This window comes from Labrus bergylta, chromosome 7 (assembly GCF_963930695.1).
Source record: "Labrus bergylta chromosome 7, fLabBer1.1, whole genome shotgun sequence".
NCBI classification, from domain to species: domain Eukaryota; kingdom Metazoa; phylum Chordata; class Actinopteri; order Labriformes; family Labridae; genus Labrus; species Labrus bergylta.
Genome location: NC_089201.1, coordinates 29,116,728 through 29,134,226, shown reverse-complemented (window position 1 = coordinate 29,134,226; position 17,499 = coordinate 29,116,728). Strand labels below are relative to the sequence as shown.

The 17,499-nt window shown below is 40.0% G+C and overlaps 1 protein-coding gene across 4 annotated transcripts in view; it reads right to left on the bottom strand.

Annotated features, from left to right (window-relative positions):
* Positions 1-17,499, bottom strand: part of LOC109997832 (voltage-dependent calcium channel subunit alpha-2/delta-1) — a 66,899-nt gene that overhangs the window by 37,162 nt on the left and 12,238 nt on the right. For all 4 annotated transcript variants that reach the window (XR_010666710.1, XM_065957322.1, XM_020652449.3 and 1 more), the window contains exons 4-6: positions 4,281-4,340; positions 3,538-3,573; positions 2,449-2,578 (exon numbers count right to left, since the gene is read on the bottom strand). Coding sequence is in view for 3 of the 4 variants with exons in the window: in XM_065957322.1 (XP_065813394.1) it covers positions 2,449-2,578; positions 3,538-3,573; positions 4,281-4,340 (226 nt within the window). In the remaining variant the exon portion in view is untranslated. The remainder of the gene's footprint in view (positions 1-2,448; positions 2,579-3,537; positions 3,574-4,280; positions 4,341-17,499) is intronic.

Sequence of the window (17,499 nt, the reverse complement as noted above, 5' to 3'; positions counted from 1 at the left end):
GTCTTCTCTAAACCCTCTAAACGTTTTCTAAGGTTGCTTGTCAGATTTTAAACAATCGGCAAACCCTTTGGAAATCAAGTTTTGGACCTCGGTCCCTCAAATGCTAACCGATGTGTACATCATCATCAACTTTTATTTAAGTTCTCGGAGAGATCATTTGAGGGCGACCCTCATTTACAATGATGCAGAGAAAACATATATAAATGATAAACAACGAGAAATGAGATTCAATTTATTTCTATATGGGTAACCAATCTTTTTTTAACCTAATTTGACAGTAAGATTATCAATGTGAAGTTTGAATGTTAGTCTGTCATCTATCCATATACCGAGATATTTACAGTCTTTAACTCTCTCGATAATGGATCCTAGCTGGGTGGTAATGTGAAGGTTATTATCAGTTTCACATTTAGCCCTAGAAAACAACATACATTTAGTTTTCTGAACATTTCAAACCAATTTAATATTGTTAACTGCAACTTGGAGAACATTAAAGGAATGTTGCAGGTTCTCCATGGCAAGCTGAGCAGAATTAGCAATACAGTACAATATTGTATCATCTGCATATAAGTGAGCATGTGAATGGTCGCTAGATAATAATGGAATAATTTTATTGATAAAAATTGTAAAAAGAGCTGAGAAGCCTTGAAAGTTTTCTGTCACAACCGGAGGCTGTCTCAAACAATAGATGATGGCTTCTGAGAACAGAAAAGGGCCAATAAAGTAAGTTAGGTATATTTAACAATGATATCCCTGTTTCTTAATTATATGTATCCTTTTGGGGAGAATGATGAATATACTTATTTAACAGTATAAAATCTACAGCTTGTCTTTGCCTCACACTTCATCACACTTTCTAAGTCCATCTGGTCACGGCAGATTGAAGTTCACTATTAAATCTGCTTCTGCTCAATAAATGAAAGTTTTTTTTTTCTTTTCTAGTCAACACTGCCAAATACTGGCTCATTACTGTTGGGGCTGTGTAAATAATGTGACACAAAGTAGAGTTTAGACCTCCTTGGTGTATTGTTGTGTAGTGGAAGCTTCACATGATGACGATACGAATGTCTTTAAAAACTGAAGCATGTACTACTCGGATATTAATGTTTACAGAAGAAAAGAGCAAGCTGCACAGTCATCTGCACGTTGTCTCCACTTCATGACATCAAGCTAGCAACCCACAGCATTGCATTTTGCATTTCCTGTGACTTTCAAAATAAAAGCACTTCCTGTCAAATCATTAACATTGACAATGCTTCACACCTTTTAGTTGAAATAATGTAAATGGTATGTTTTTACATCTCATTATGCTCTTATGTGTAAAGTTTAACACTGCATTCTGTTACCTTTAACTATTCACAACATATATTAAGTGTCATGAGAAAGCTTCTGTTATTGAGAGGCTCAATAAATAAATCAAAATATACTGAGGGCGCACTCACACACTAGGCAATCTGTACCATCCCTAAGCACCCTTCACCCCTTAAGTCCAGTTGGTTTGACTGTCTGAGTACTCCAATCCCTGCTCAAACACGGTACACTTCCTTAAACGGTTAAACAACGTGGACAACCTTTATCATGAAAAAATCCAGGAGTGTTATGGCTGTATTTGACTGCAATGACTAAATGTAAACCACACAGTCAGTAAAGTAGCTGTCATGGTCTCCGGGTTCTGGACTCGACCGCACAGCCCTTTTTAATTTTTTTGATTTTTGAATTTTCGAGGTCCACCAGTCCAAACTAAGCAAGCTTCATAAGTACCTAAAAGAGAGTAGGGAATGACATGCAGGAAAGAAGCCACAGGTCAGATTCGAACCTGCAGGGCCGACCCACTTGGAGGACTGCAGCCTCCATACATAGGGGCGCACGCTCTAACCATTGCACCACCAGCGCCTCACCCTGGTTTGATTATAGAATATATAATTCTAACTTATTTTGGAAGACGTAGAAAATCGAGTTGATAAAAAATTATAAAAATTATATTATTCAATTATATTAATAAAACGTTATTTATCGTTCAACCTTGGCGAGACAAAAATCCAAGCCTCAAACATGAACAGACGATTGAATATACTTTTCATCAACATCCTCTTTTCAAAACAAAAGGAAATACAAATGAAATGAAGGGATTCAGGTTTGATGGTTTTCTCAGACAAAAGGCTTAAAGCACACGTCTATTTATTTCAGTTAGAGGCTCCTTTGTTCACTCACATCCCAAGGACTCAGTGCACACTCAGGCAGACAGTACACGAGAGGATCCCATTATGCTTTATCACTGTTTTTCAAACCATCCTTTAGCCATGGGCAAATTTGCTGGAGGCACAATTTGTATACAACATTTCATAATGGGTTTGGTATGTCAGTTGTATCCATGGTAACCACTCAGCTTTGTGTGTGTACATGTATGTGTGTGTGTGTGTGTGTGTGTGTGTGTGTGTGTGTACTCACAGCCATCATATATGTCAGTGGGGATGTGGACGGCCGTGTGGTTGTGGTCGGTCAGTCGTCTAAATAATGAGTCCTCTTTAAAGTCTGGTCGGATCCTGTATTTTCTCCCCTCTGTCTCATTTGCATCCAGCTGAGGGCGGGAAAAAAAAAAAAATCAAGATGCAGACTGTGATGCTGACCGTGGGTTTAGGATATCATTCAAAGCCTCTTTTATTCTATTTGCTGAAGCATCATTTCATGCCTGAAAACAGCTTGTGGGTTTAGATAAAAGCACAGGACATTAAAAGACAGTCTGACTATATGTCCTCATCTACTCCAGTCTGATGAGATAATGTCATCGCTGCACTTTTCACAACCTCCCAGCTCGTTTAGGAAAACACAGCATCCCCGAATCTACTTAACGATATCTTCCTTTTCTTTTTTTTTCTCTCCAGCTTATCAGTTTCTCTTGGGAAGAGTCGCAGCAGACAGCCAGATTGTCTATGCCCCTCGCGGAGATTTATTACTCATGCATTCGGCAATCTACATCAATGAGAGCAGCACAGGCATGGGGAGATATATGAAGAAAATGCACGATGAGAAATGAAGGAAAGTATGCAAGGTGGAGAGGCAGTGAGGTGGAGAGAGATAGAGGAGGAGGGAGGGAGGGAGGGAGAGAGTGTGCGATCAGTTGCTTTCCTAATAAAGCAACAGTGTAGCCAGCTCATACATCTCATCTGTCAATTAGAGGAGAAACATGGCAGAAACCTCTTCACCTGCGAGAGTGGAGAGGGGGGGGGGGATGACGGAGAGGAAGATGCTGTGAAAGAAAAGCCTTGAGAAGAGGCAAAATAGGGAGGCAGTGCAAGGAAAAAAAAAAGGTTGAAGCAATGATAGAAAATCTGGGTAGAGAGAAAAAAAAGATGAGAATGTGGTGAATAGGAGATGGAAAGTAGAGGAGGTGAAAGGGAGGACAAGAGAGAGAGAGAGAGGATGCCTTATAGGAAAAATTATTATTACTTGCCTGTGTCTGAGTGTGACCTGTCTGTTTGCGGGGGCTAAGACGGAAAGAGAGCTAAGAGACGGAAGAGGAAAACAAGGATAACTTACGTTGTCTTTGGCGTTGTAGTAGCCGATTTCATCATCCTGCAAACACAGAAGCGCAAAACGTGACTGTGGCTGCAATGAAGTTTTATCACAAACATTTTATCACAAACTTGCTTGATCCATTTCTGAACTATCCTTTATTCTGCTGGCGGACAACTCCATTAGTTAATTGCCCTTGTTTTATGCTAATGAAGAGACCGGTCCTTTGCTACCAACATACTGTGTAAGTTGAGCGCGCAGAGTGTTTTTCTCTCTCGTCGCATCTGTGTCTGTACGCCTAGAGCCGTTTGCAATGCCCCAGGGGGAAGCATTTTAAAAGCCATTGAGAAAGCAACACACAGCTTAGACACATTTGTATTATTTGTGACACATTTTTGTCATGTCCAAGGCTTTACTCTGTGTTTTAATAAGTGTCTGCTAGTGCAGCACTTGGAAGGCAGAGTGTGTGTCACCTAATATGAGAAGCACAATGCATCATTACACAGTGTTTAACACGCATAAACTTATTTGGTAATGGAGCTGTAATCACTGCTAATGATAACACACAGGCACAAACAGATGAAGCCCTATTCAGACAATAACATGAATTTATGGTCAGTAAACTCGTTTTTTTTAATGGATGACCACTGATGCATGAGACTTGTGTCTCCCTGTGTTTTACCAGCTTAAATACCCACAGATGTCATTTTTATGTGCTTAAGCGGTGTTTCAAAAGCGTGGGTCTGCATTTTGCGTCCCTTTGTTACCTCAAACTCGTCTCTCCACTGATGCTCCATCTGGAAGTTCTCAGCAGCTGTGGCCAGTTTCTGTGAGAGTGAAATATGACAGGGATTTAGATTGGAAACTGCACAAGGTATGCCTCCTTCCCCAGCGTCGGTTTAATTATAGAGAACTCGAAGGGAAAGAGAGTATGCTTCAAAACGCACAAAGGAGACCATCCCAGAAGTGATTATGATCCCAGTCTCACGGCTTATATTATACCACAGAGCCGACATGGTTTACAGCACTGTCCGCTAAAGGCCACACGGTAGAGAGTCATAATGTCAGAATGAAAAGGTTGTACAGCAGAAGAGCAGCGTGTATGTGTGTGTCAGAGTGAGTGTGTGTGTGTGTGTGTGTGAGTGTGAAAGACAGAGATATGAAAAGAAAAAAAGGGGTCACTCAGTAACAGAAATGGAAGATCTCTCAGTAAAGTCAAGTGCAAATGAATTACAAGCTGAGAGGTTGTCAATCAAAGTGACACGTCTACATAACACGGGACAAAATTAACCTCACCTTTGCTCTGAAAATCTTTCTAACATGCATACATGCTCTATCTGATAAACAAAACTGAAAGAGAGAACGGCACCACAAATAATTTAAAATAGAATAAAATGTATTCCGCAGTACAAGTGATGAAAAGAACAAGCTGCAATATAAACAGTTCATATTTATCACTTTGGGAACAAATGAGTGTTTTATCTTCTCTGCAAACATCCAGGAAAATATTTTTATGTTTAACTGAAACAGCCAGCGCTTTAAGGTTGCACTAAAAACTGGGTGAGAATGCCGTGATATTTAGACATCATTATAAGACAGTGCTTTTCCAATTGAACAATGTATTCAGCACTTTAACTTGCTGTCTTCAATGAACCTGAACAATGTGATTCCATCTTCATTGTCTGCTTAACAGGCAACGCAGCCCAAACCAACCGTTGAACATAAACAAGGGGCATTCACACAAGGATCTTTTTTTTCCATGAAACAGTTGAGGAAGAGTAAAATATCTGCTCAATTTTAAATGAGAAATTATTTTTAATACATTCATGTACAAACATGTACATCATAATATATCCATGTTCACAAGATGGCGTCTTCAAATGACTTCTTTGATCCATTGGCTTTTCGTAAAGCGCCTCTACAAAGTTGCTCTTTTATAGTTATTGGGAAATGCTTTGCATGATATTCATAACCCCCAGGGGAAGAGTTATAGCGACTTCATTGATGTTTGTCATTCCCCATAAGCAGAGCTTGGCACACGTCCATTAATTATTTTCATTTCTTGAATTCACTTTCACCATCTCAAGTCAGTTGACCATATTTGCTCCCGACTCTCCGAAGAGACGAGACTGCTGACCCTGTTGTTATCCTTTTTATTCAAACTTTTTCCAACGTAGGAAAGTAACGTCCTGTTTCTACTCACACTTTCATTGGCTAAAGTAGCCTTGGAACACAGTGTATGGAAGTACCTGATTGATCAGATAAGAAGCCAGTCAAAAGTTCAGCATGCATGATTTAGTTTAGAGGAAACAGCTTAACAGTCCCACTTAATCAATCCTTGGGTCTTTATAGATGTGTTTGGATTCCATATTTTTCTGGATTTGGAGCGTGGGGAATGTTGTCAATGCAGCAGAACCATTTTTGTTGAACTATTTTGACCCTACGAGTTGCCTTGCATACAGAAGCTTTCATATTGTAAAGAAAAAATATTAAAAAGACTGGTGGTCTGACAGATGCATAGATTGTGGCTGCTGTGTTGGTTGTACCTTGAAATGGTTTACAAGGTCAGAGTCACAAGAACCGTAACTTTTATAGTGACGTATGCCAATGGCATGAGTGATCTGTAGAACAGAAGGTGTTCACATGACAGTGATAATGAGAAAACACACATGTGGGTCAGGAGAGGTGATATTAAATTGTTCAAGTTTAGATTATTTGTGGATTTTCAACACATTCGTGTGTAATCAAGAGATTTTCTAAGCCATCATGACCTCTTAAGAACTCCAATCTATTGACATTGTATAAAGTTGATGTTTTTGTTGTTCTTTGATAATGCCAGTTAAATGTTCATTTTAACTTCAGTTTCATATTAATGTATTAAACAATGTTGAAGAAGTTAAGGTCTTGCCTTCCAGCCATGCCCACCTCATCAGCCCACTCAACTCACCTCTGCACACAGCTGCCGCTCATCTGCAATCAAGCCCAGTATAAAATCCTCTCCTGTTCACTCAGACACTGCCAGATTGTTATTTCCCTTTCATTCTAGACTTTCCAGCAGTCACCATTGGATTGATTACCCGGTATACCCACTCTACCAGCCTCTGACCACCGCACCCTGTCACTCTCCTGGTAACACACTTCAGCTTTCTGTCCCTGACCTCGAGTTCTGTCTCTTTGGCCCTGGATATTGTCTTGACCTCTCCTGGCCTAAGTTTGACGTTTCCCACCGTCGATTCCAAGAGTGTGAGTTTGTAAGTGTGCTATCCTGTGGGTCGCTGTGGTTCAGTGACCTCTTCTGTGTGGCCACACTTGCCCCAAAGGGTGGATTCCAACCTGCTGGCTTTTTCGACCCTTGGCCTGGTTCTGACCTGTCTTTCACCTGTCCCCTGTTGGATTGTTTGTCATTACAGTCTGCTTGAACCACATCCACAGTCTGCTGACTTTTTGTGTGAGAGTTTGTACCCGGATTAGATCAGAGCAGCCAGTGCTCCTGGACTATTAGAAAGACCATTACAGCATCTAGTCTAAAGATTGAACTGAACAGAGCTGATATTCACCTCTGTTGCTCTGTATCAGTCAAGACCTTGAGTAAAAAAGCATTACCTTCAAGTCTTGTATTAGTCCTTCTATAGTTGGCAGATTACACAATCCATGGAAAGAAAAAAAAAGACTAGACTTTTAATCAAAGAATAAGATTAATTCACTTGTTGGGAAATGTGTATTTTTTTGAAATAAATGTTAGAGGGTCAGAATAAAAGAACAGTAATATCCTCAGGCAGAGAAAAAAAATGGATACTGACACTTTCCTCCGGGACTGTGTATATGTTCAACTGCTCAAATCCACACAGATCAAACCTTAGCCCTGGCCTGCCCTTCTCTGACTGTACTGGGTAATGACAACTCTGTGGAGGAAAGAATTGCCCTTAAGAAAACCCCACCTGTCCAACATGCTGATTTCTTTCAACAGCAAGGTTACCACGGAGCAAAGAAACTCCACTCAGGGATATATTATGAAATAACCGGAGCTATTGGAAGTGATGAAATGAAACTTTTGTAGAGCAGAATCTATTTCTGTTATCCATCTGTTGGGCTTCTGCAAGTAGGAGGGTATAACATAAGGCATGTTGGTCCTGTGCGTGAGCAATAATTGGACGAGATGTTCATAGTAAAAGGTCAGTCTGTGCTTTTACTGAGTATGGGTGTGATGAGTGTGTCTGTGCTATGACCATGTGTCGGCTGTCAGCAGTCGTTCATTCTTGATCAACAGTCTCGTCTCGTTGGCCTCCAGTCCTGGGCTCTGTTCCAGACCTGTCTCCACCTCCTCTGCACTGCCTGTCGCTGCTAAAAATACTCTCCAATTCGAGCCATAAACACACATATGCAAACACTCTGACACATTAAAGTGATCATGAAACTATCATGCATCATGTTGACCATGTACAATAATACATTTCACCGTTGCGTCAACGGCCAAATCATATTTTTTTGGAAAAAAGTCAAATTCTTGGCACTGACGGTTTCACGACACATTAGCAGTGTTCAGACAATGTATGAGTCAGTCTGGAGATTAGAATCTCCAATCTCCTTGATTCAAATCAATAGCTCTCATTCCAGTTTTTGGCAATCAGACAGCATGTCTTATTTGAAGCCACATGTTACCTGTCTTCTTATCATTTTCAAAATTGAAAGTATTTCTAATTGATTAATTGCCCTCTGTTACTCCTCATATTCAGCAGCTGGTAAAAAAAGTTGTATTTTTTTGATGTAAGACTCAAAACCTGCCTTTCCTTTGATTCCAAATAGGGACCGCTTGGCTGCCACTTTTATGTCCATGCTGGACTTTGGTTTATGTTTTATACAAGCACACAGTGTCTCAAGGGTTACATGCTCTGGACATTGTGCATCATGGAGCTTTGAGGGTTCATCATGAATTTTAAAGCCTTCACCTGTCATTGTATGATGTATGCACATGTCGGATCATAGTCTTCTCTGTCTAGGCTTTGATTAAAACATTGACATATTTTCATTTACAAGGCTATTTTAGGTCTACTTCCTTCATACCTTCTAACCTACATCAGACAGAAGAGTACAGGGATTTACCATCTTCAAAGTGTCAGAACTGAAATGGGGGAAAAGGCTTCCTTTAGTTGGAACAAATTACAAAAACACGTGGCACTTAATGAGCTAGTCTCATTGGATGCTTCTAAAGAGGAATTTAAATGACTTGTCAGCAAGAACTGGCTATAGATATTCTGCCTGATGTGTTATATTTGCTGTTTTAATTAGGTATTTTTTGCATTTTCCTCCTTGTATGGCTGCTCATTGTTTGTCAGACGCCATAACCGATTCTATCCGACCTAAAAAGCCTCTTCATTTGTATAATAAGCTCCATGACCAGAAACATGGTAAAACTAGGATAAAACCATGCTTTTGAAAAATGGAGAGAGACACGCAGAAAGGTTTCAAGACCGATGCAGAGCTGGATAAATACTGAAGTTTCTGTGTGGCAACCTGAGTTCACATCGGCTGCAGGGAGGAGACGGCTTTCTCTTATGTTTTTTTTTAATTTGGACTGCAGTACCCATTTTAAATGCTAGGTGTCATAGTTACATATTTGCTCCTTAAAGGGCTAAAGAGTTATGATGGTTGTGCTGCATCAACTTTAAAAAAAAAGTGATACTTGAAAGTAAATAATAAATCCTATAAAATGCATCAGTTTTAGCTAATAATACAAAAAAAAAATCATGATAAGCATATAAAATGTTTATTTGATGATAACAGTAGTGTGTAACATTTTAGCATTTAATCACAAAAGCCGAATATTTGGCTGATTTTTGATTTAAATCTGATATGAATAGATAAATAGTCAATAGAATAGAACATCTTTCGTCATCAGTTTGCTACTTGTGCAGTGATCAGTCATTTTATTCTCAGAATGATACCTTGATAGCTGTATATTAGACACACATATGAATTCTGCCTTTCTGAGTGGGCAAATGCTAATACAACTGTAGTGAAGGCTTTATTCTTCACTGATGTTTTTAAATCTCTTCTTAAGACCCATCTTTTTTCCCTGGCCATTGACACACAGTAAGACGTCAACTTATTTATCTGTTTGATTTCTTTTTTGCGTGCCTATTCATTTTACTTTATGGTTTATGTCTTTTAAATTGATTCTGTATTTCACATGTAGTTTTCTTTTATCTCATGTGAGCCGTTATGTATTTCATTTATTCTTCTGCACAGCACTTTGGTCAACTGTGGTTGTTTTAAAGTGCTTAACAAATAAAGTTGGATTGGATGTGAAGCAACCTCTTTGCGTCACATCTCTCCCAGTTGTCCAACATGATCACAATTAGTTGTAATAGCCCAGGTTGGCAGTTAAACACCGGGGTGATGCAATTTAACACCTCGTTATTACTTTGCATTAGAGTAACAAGACTTAATTGTCCATTGATGAATTTGGTCTTGACGATGTGGACGATCCTGCTCTGTAATTCAGATTCATTCAACACTCCTCAGCTGAACATTTGTTGAAGCTTTGAAAATGTTCAAAACGCAAACGTGGTTATTAATTCCTTAAGTGTTAAGGAAATAAGGACTAAAAATCCAGACTGGTGGTGCACCTGAGGGGACGACGTTTCATATTCTTGCTGAAAAGAGGCTGGTTCACACGGTCATGCCATTACTTTAATGTCAGCTAATGTCAGTGTTACATCACATCATGTTAATGTCACTGAGTTTTATCGCTAAGGCATGAACTCATTCATTGTCCAATTTGCAGAGTGCTTGTGCGCAGTGCTGTGCCGATACAAATCTGCGCAGACACACACATGGGGATGCAATGACATGAGGATATTGATTACTGATCTCTCCTTTGGTTGGCTCTCTCAGTAGGATGTTGTTAGTGCTGTAGCACATGAGTATATGCAACAGCTGTTCAATACTTGAGACATCATGCATCGCACTCTGTGACATCAACGGAGAACATAGGACCACAGTTTTTGCGACCACTTCTCCCTCACACGCTTCCGGGATATAAACATGAACATGCAAACCCACACACACACATGCATGCACCTCCTGAGAGAGCAGACCGACCGGGTTGTTAAAAAATTCATGACAGGGCTTCGACGAGGCTCCTCTCCCCTCTGGGAGATACGGGGGAGGGTGAGGAGGGTGTGTGTGAGGAAAGATACCTAATTACTCCTCTCATTTTTCTCTTTTTTTTCTTCCTCTGTATCCCTCTCCAGTGCTCTCTTTTGTCAAACACACAGACAGGTATTCCCTCCACCCCGGAAAAAAAAGAGCAAAGCCACAATAAAATTGGCTTTAAACTACAGAGCTTTGATTTGATGAGGCGTCTCCCTGAGTGACAGCTAACCTCACTAAGCTGGCATAGCAGTTCATTACACAGTGACGGCAAGTTGCTGTTTCTGCCAATTTGATGAGCAGCCAGTGTTGCTCAGTTGAAACGCGCAGATTTAGCACTACAAGTGCTTTGTTATGGGAGTGCGTAACACACTCCCCGTAGCTTGCTCGATCTAACTGCTCATTAGTCTCCCTCTGACTTATTGTAGTATAGACGCCCCAGCTCCACACAGTAATGAGTCCACTCTGTCACCAGATGACCACTGGAGATATGAGGAGAGCCACCGCTCCCCCCCTGCAGCGTTAATGGTGGAAGAGGGACACATAGATTCAGAGGGGGAATGGCAATTGGATCCATTTATTGAAAAAGGTGCAACTGTGAGAGAAAGTTGTTGATTTTAAATTTCAGCTGAATTTTTCTATATTCTGTATTACTTATGAATAGCAGCTGGATAGTCCAAGGACAATTGTCCCAAGGGGGCAATAAAATACATCTTATTTTATCATATCTTTTCTTCTCTTAGAAAGGAGAAAATACATTAAAAGGAATAATACAATGTGATTACATACATCTTAATCCCTTTTAAACACAACAGCAACCCCAATGATGACACCAATAAAGGAGTTTTCTGTGATGAATGAGTTCATTACAGTTGTTTTCCTGAGATGCTGCAGCTGTTTTCACACATGCACTCCTGGAAGATATCTAGATCATTTCAGGAGGACAGCTCCGGATGTTCACATAATGCTCCTCACAGCAGGAGACTATCCCTGTCAGACAGGAAGGGGGGGGCAGGGGGGTCTCCTAAGGCAAGACGTGACGAAGGAAAAAAAAAGACGCGGAATTAGCGGACAAAGCAACAGAGTCCGCTATACAGTATGATGCTTTAATGAGAATATTTGCCTTTATATCAATGCTACGTGTAGCTCAACGGAATGACAACATCAACAAAAGAGAGAAGCACAATATACTATGGAATGAACCTCCAAACTCCATGTGATCTGCAGAGTCCCTCTGCACCTTTAAGAAAAAGCTAAAGACCCAGCTCTTTCATGAATACCTACTAACTTAATGATGATGGTCTCCATGTTATTGATGATGATGATGGTAATCACGATGGTTTTTGTTTGATAACGACGACTTATAAGATGGTTTCTATACTGATTAGAGCTCTCAAGAACTGCCCTCAATGTTGTGCTTTGCCTCTGGTCACTTCCTGTCAGCACCTGTGTGTCCAATCAGACTCAAAGCTGATCGTTTGCTCTTACTGACATTGTTCCCTTTTTTCTAGATCCTTGCTTGTGTTGTTCTTACTCTCTGATGTACGTCACTTTGGATAAAAGCGTCTGCTAAGTGAATTGTAGGATAGAAACTCCGGGTAAAGTCAGAGCGAGAAATTCGGCAGTATGCTTTCACACACACAGTTTCCTCCTTGAAATATCCTTAAATTTCAGGAGTTTTCTGCAAGTGTGAAAGCCCTATGTGATAGGCCAGACCGAGTCGTGCCTTGCTGCCATTTCCCCGCACTACTAATGTAATGTTGCCTATTTCTACCTTTTGTTTTGTGCTTCTGCAACTTTGTTGAGCCAGAAAGTTAACATCTTGAGAAAACAACTGTTTATATTTGAAAAAAACAAGAGTCCATAAAATGTATGGATCTGTGTCTGCTTAAGGTTTCCAATCCCCAAAAGGCCAAGTAAGGCAGATGGTGTAATATTATCACTTCCTGCTCTTTCCACTGATGTATGAGGTCATTACACTGCAGCCGCAGAGAAGCACAGAAACATCCAGAGCCAGGCTCAGTGTTTGGACGGCAGTGGAGTCCTAAACCTGCTCACCTGCCTTTAGAGAGATGTTTCTGCCCCGCTCGCTTAGTTGTCATTCTGCCAGGGCAGCCCAGCGGCCCACCATGCATTTAGTGAGAAAGCAGAGTACAGCTTAAAGGATAGACAGGGAAGATGAGACAGGCTCTGCTAAACCTCACCGAGCCTCTCCCAGACTCCCTCAGTGTGTGTGTGTGTTTGTGTGTGTGTCTGTGTGTAAAAGCTCCACACGCCTGAAATCAATGGGCCATTCAGAGCACACAGCCTTCTCCCCCCCCCAGACAACAAAGCAATACTCGCAAGAGTGGTAACGGCCTAAAAGATCATTAACACCCACATTCAACCTTATCTTTCCTCTGCTCGTTTCTGACAACGTGTCCACATTCATCGATGCTTGTTACCTACTCTCCCATAATGAGTCCCAGCTCCAAGGGATGTGGAGAAAGTAAAAATGTAAAGGGTCAGACATAAAAAATAGAAGGCTTAAAAGCCCCCCCCTCCAAAAAAAAGAAAGAAAGGCAGATGGATTAACAGAAAGGCCAGTCCAAAAAGAAGAACAATACTCCGTCTCAGCGTTATCTCAGTGTTTGTATAGTCATCATTAAAACTTTGCTTATTAAAAATGCACGGAGGAATAATATAGAGAGATTTGCATGGAGGAGGTTGTTTGTGAAACGTCGACGGAAAGCTTTCTCAAGCAATGCATTAGTTGGTTTTCTGGGAAAGAAGACAAATGGTTTCCCCCTCTCATGTTTATGTCTAAATAATACGTTGTGTTGAGGGAGTGAATGATGGGTAGGAAACAAGATAAACCTTTGGTTAAATAAGAAACGGACCGTATTTAAAATCCAAACGACCAAGAGGAGAACAGAGGAAGTGTGAGAGAGAGACATGATATAAAGAAGAAGAAAAAAAGAAAGGGAGTAAAAAGAGCATGATATGAGAGAGACGGAGGTCAGAACATCTGAAGAAGAGATGATTTCAAATTCAGGTTTGACAGAGAACTGTGGCAGAAGGTCATGAGCTGGGCACAGGAGAGGAGAGATACAGTAACTTGGAGAAGAAGCAGGGTAACAGAAAGCAAGAGATTCATGGATTGAATGGGAAAGGGAGGTAAGATGAGGAAAAAAAGAAAAAGAAGAGCACGAGACAGAGCAGAGGTATCTGCAGCTGTGAGAGCCCAGGGGAGAGCCCCGCCGCTCCACACCGCTTCTCGAGGCCAAACCCTCCGATGGGAGCAGTAAATCCAGAGCTGCTGCCTGTTGTATTCCCTTTCTCCGGCTCTTTTTCTCTCATGTACTGCACATATGTGTGTACATTACTACTTTGGAAAATGTACAGTGTGTCACTAACTTAGATTGGAGAGCTAAAACAATTGGATGTCTTCACTGTACAAACACTGAGAGTCATGATTGTCTTTTCCAAATGTGAATGTAAAAACATACTCATTATAATACCATAATAATCATACACATTTAAACTGGATCTCTCAAGATAAAAGCTCAGAAAAGCTTGTGTGTATTTCAATGCGGAAATCTCCATCTGGTGTTATCCAGAGTGTAACTCTAATCTTGTCCCATCTTGATTACTTCATTTATTTTCATTTTATTTTAAGAAATGATATTATGAGAGTATTAAGAATAAATTAAAACATAGAGGAAAACAAAGAACACAAGAAAAGACAGAAACAAAGAAAACAAGGGGAAACAACTACAATAGCCGATAATATAAATCTCAAACACTAGATTATCAATGTCTGATACATTTATGTTAGAGGGATACATTATTATCAGTTAATGACTGACAACCATGATTGTTACATTCCTGCAGTCATATATTTTTACATTTTACCAGTGGATCAATCTTTTTTCTTATTATTTTTTCTTTTTAAACAGAAAAGGTAACGTCTCACTTGGAAGAATCTAATTCAGTGAGAGTTGGGTGGACCATACTGTAAAAGAAAACTGTTCAAAAGACTTCATTTCTTTATCTCCTATGAGACTTTTAGAAGCCCACTTGATTACTTTCATCACAACAGAGTGAAGTGTCACAATATTTATTCTGAAAATTGCTACATGTCCGTTTAACAAAGTGAAGTGTCACAATATTCATTCTGAAAATTGCTACATGTCTGTTTAATAAATGCTGATCACTAAATTGGATACAAAACAACTTCATCTCTTGGCTGTGAAACACTGAAATGCAACTGTGAGCATGTTGTGTTCCAGTTTGGATTTCTTCTCTCTGAATGTATTAGACACTTGTCCCTGGCTTACCATAAGTCTGGTTTGAATTTCCCATCTGCACCCCCCCGTCTATCACACACACACACACACACACACACACACACACACACAGCGACACATGCAGACACCTCTTGTCTGTTTAATATGATCAACGCAGAGCGGAGATGGGAGGTTGAGTAACATCTGCTCTAGAGACTGAAATATCTCTGATCGTATCATAGCCTCCGTTCATTACTGTGTTACGACAGCGCACATACACACACACAGGCACGCATACTCATGAAAACATCATAATGTCACATCTTGTGCTCATTATTATAACATTGTAACAGCAGGCGACAGATTAATAAAAATATGGTGCAACACCTGGGGCACAAAGATTGTAGTTAAGACATGGACAAATAACACACTAAACACTTAGCTGCATCTCTAAACGAGAGAACAGGATAACTATGCTGCTGAGCAGAACAGAAGAAATCCTGAAGAAGAAAACACAGAACATGTGAATATAAGATAAGATAAGATATTGATGGAGGATGTAGGAACACATCAGGTTACAAAGGTTGTTTTTTTTTCTGAAGGCTTGTTAGTTGCCATTTGGGTTATAACATGGAACAACAACATTTCTGGTTTCCTCCTTGCAAATAATTGCAAAATGTTCTGTAACCGCCCCGCCCATCCTGATGTTCCTCTTTAATGTAGACTTCAAGGTGAAATCCTGAATAGAAAACTGAGTACTTGCTGAATCCAGAGTGGTACAAAAATAGACAACAAAAAAAAGCTCTTATTGGACAAACACTTCTGGGTAATGGAAGACCAAAAAAAAACCCAAATATGAGCCTCGATCTGTCATGTTTTTCATGTGACTATCACTGCCTGTTAGTCTCATCTCTTTAAATGAACCAGCTGCTAAAACCTGACGGATGAAAATCTTGATGAGACAGTATATCGATACTTAAGTATGATGGAATTGTGAATGAGTATACCAGGCCTTCCTTTTTAAACTCAGTCATCAAGGAGAATAACATAAATCAGGAACATATTAAATAATACGATTTTGCAAATTTCCAAAAGCAATATTAACGTGTTATTTATTTCAATAACACAATGTTTCCATGCGTAACTGAAGCTTGCTTTATGACAGTGAACATCTGATGCATATGCAATACTTGTTTGTACTGAGATCTTGTAAAGTTCTGTGGCAATAATGTGAATGTTGAGACTGTCTGTTGTTTTGGGATGTGAACTGAAGCAAATTATGAACACACACGGAAAGAATGATGTTGCGTCTATTGCATCTTTGAAGATGTAAATGATGAAAGCATGAAGCTGACGTACTGGACACTGGCTGGACACGTGGGGCTAAGGACGTTGTTTGTATCAAGTTAAATGCCTTATTGCTGCCCTTGAACTGAGGCCGATATTAAAGTCAGTAATACAAAGTTACTGTGTAACTAGGGGCTGCTTGAACTATGTGGCAACATTGAGGACTGAAAACTCCAACGCTGACATGCCAAAGCTGCAGTTCATTGAGTGGCCACTTGAGGCTGTCTCCCAAAGTGAGTCAATTCCTGTTTAGCCCCATATTAAAATGCCCAATTTTAAAGTGGAATTAAACAGATTTATAGCCTGGTCTAAAGCCCCTTTCCCATTCATAACACCTGAACAGGGCAGTTTTTATATGACTCACCCGTTTGATTTATATTAAGGCTTAAAGCAATGTATAATTTGGGGTGTGGCTACCTTGAGTGACAGGTGGATGCCTCTGGCTGCTATGTCGAATAAATCACTACTCCAGCAGCTAAACCACAAATAGAAACTCATTATCTGGAAACTATGTGGCTAAATATCTAATTAGCCAGCTCCTGAAAAAGCCTTTGGGGCAGACTTGTTAGCCTTTGACAATTTAGCATTTGCCAGTCCCTCGCTACTATTAAGCTCCACCCTTTTATCCAAAGGTGGTAAAAAAAAACAAACATGGGAAATGCAATTATTGAAACTTGAGGTTTCAAAACAGCAATGAGAAAACCAGTAATTAAAATCATGCAGTCTTGTCCGCTTCTTCTAATCTGGAACGTACTGATTTCATTAAAGATGCAATAGAAGCTTCAATGGACTTTTTTTGTTTTTATCCTGCAGCACAAAAAAAGGGTTGTAATTGGTCATAATTGAAATGACATGCTCGTTAATAAATGTAATAATTACAAAGGTATAGTTCGCTGATGGCTCACATTTTTTTAAATAATTGCTGAAAATATCATCCGTCCATTTTAAACCAGATGATTGCATCCATATGAAATGTCATTATTTATAAATGACTGTTATACTGAGACTCATTTCCCGTTCTTAAACTGCACTCCAGCTGTAGCAAATTCAAATCTTGGTAAAAGAAGATATGTCGTTTTGAACACAAATTTGCTGTTGGTGCCAACAGACAAAAGTTCACATACACGCACGCACACACACACACACACTCGCAGACAGTGGGCCACCTGTGTAGTGGTGCTGGTTGAGATATTACTCTTAGAGATGTTGTTTACCGGCT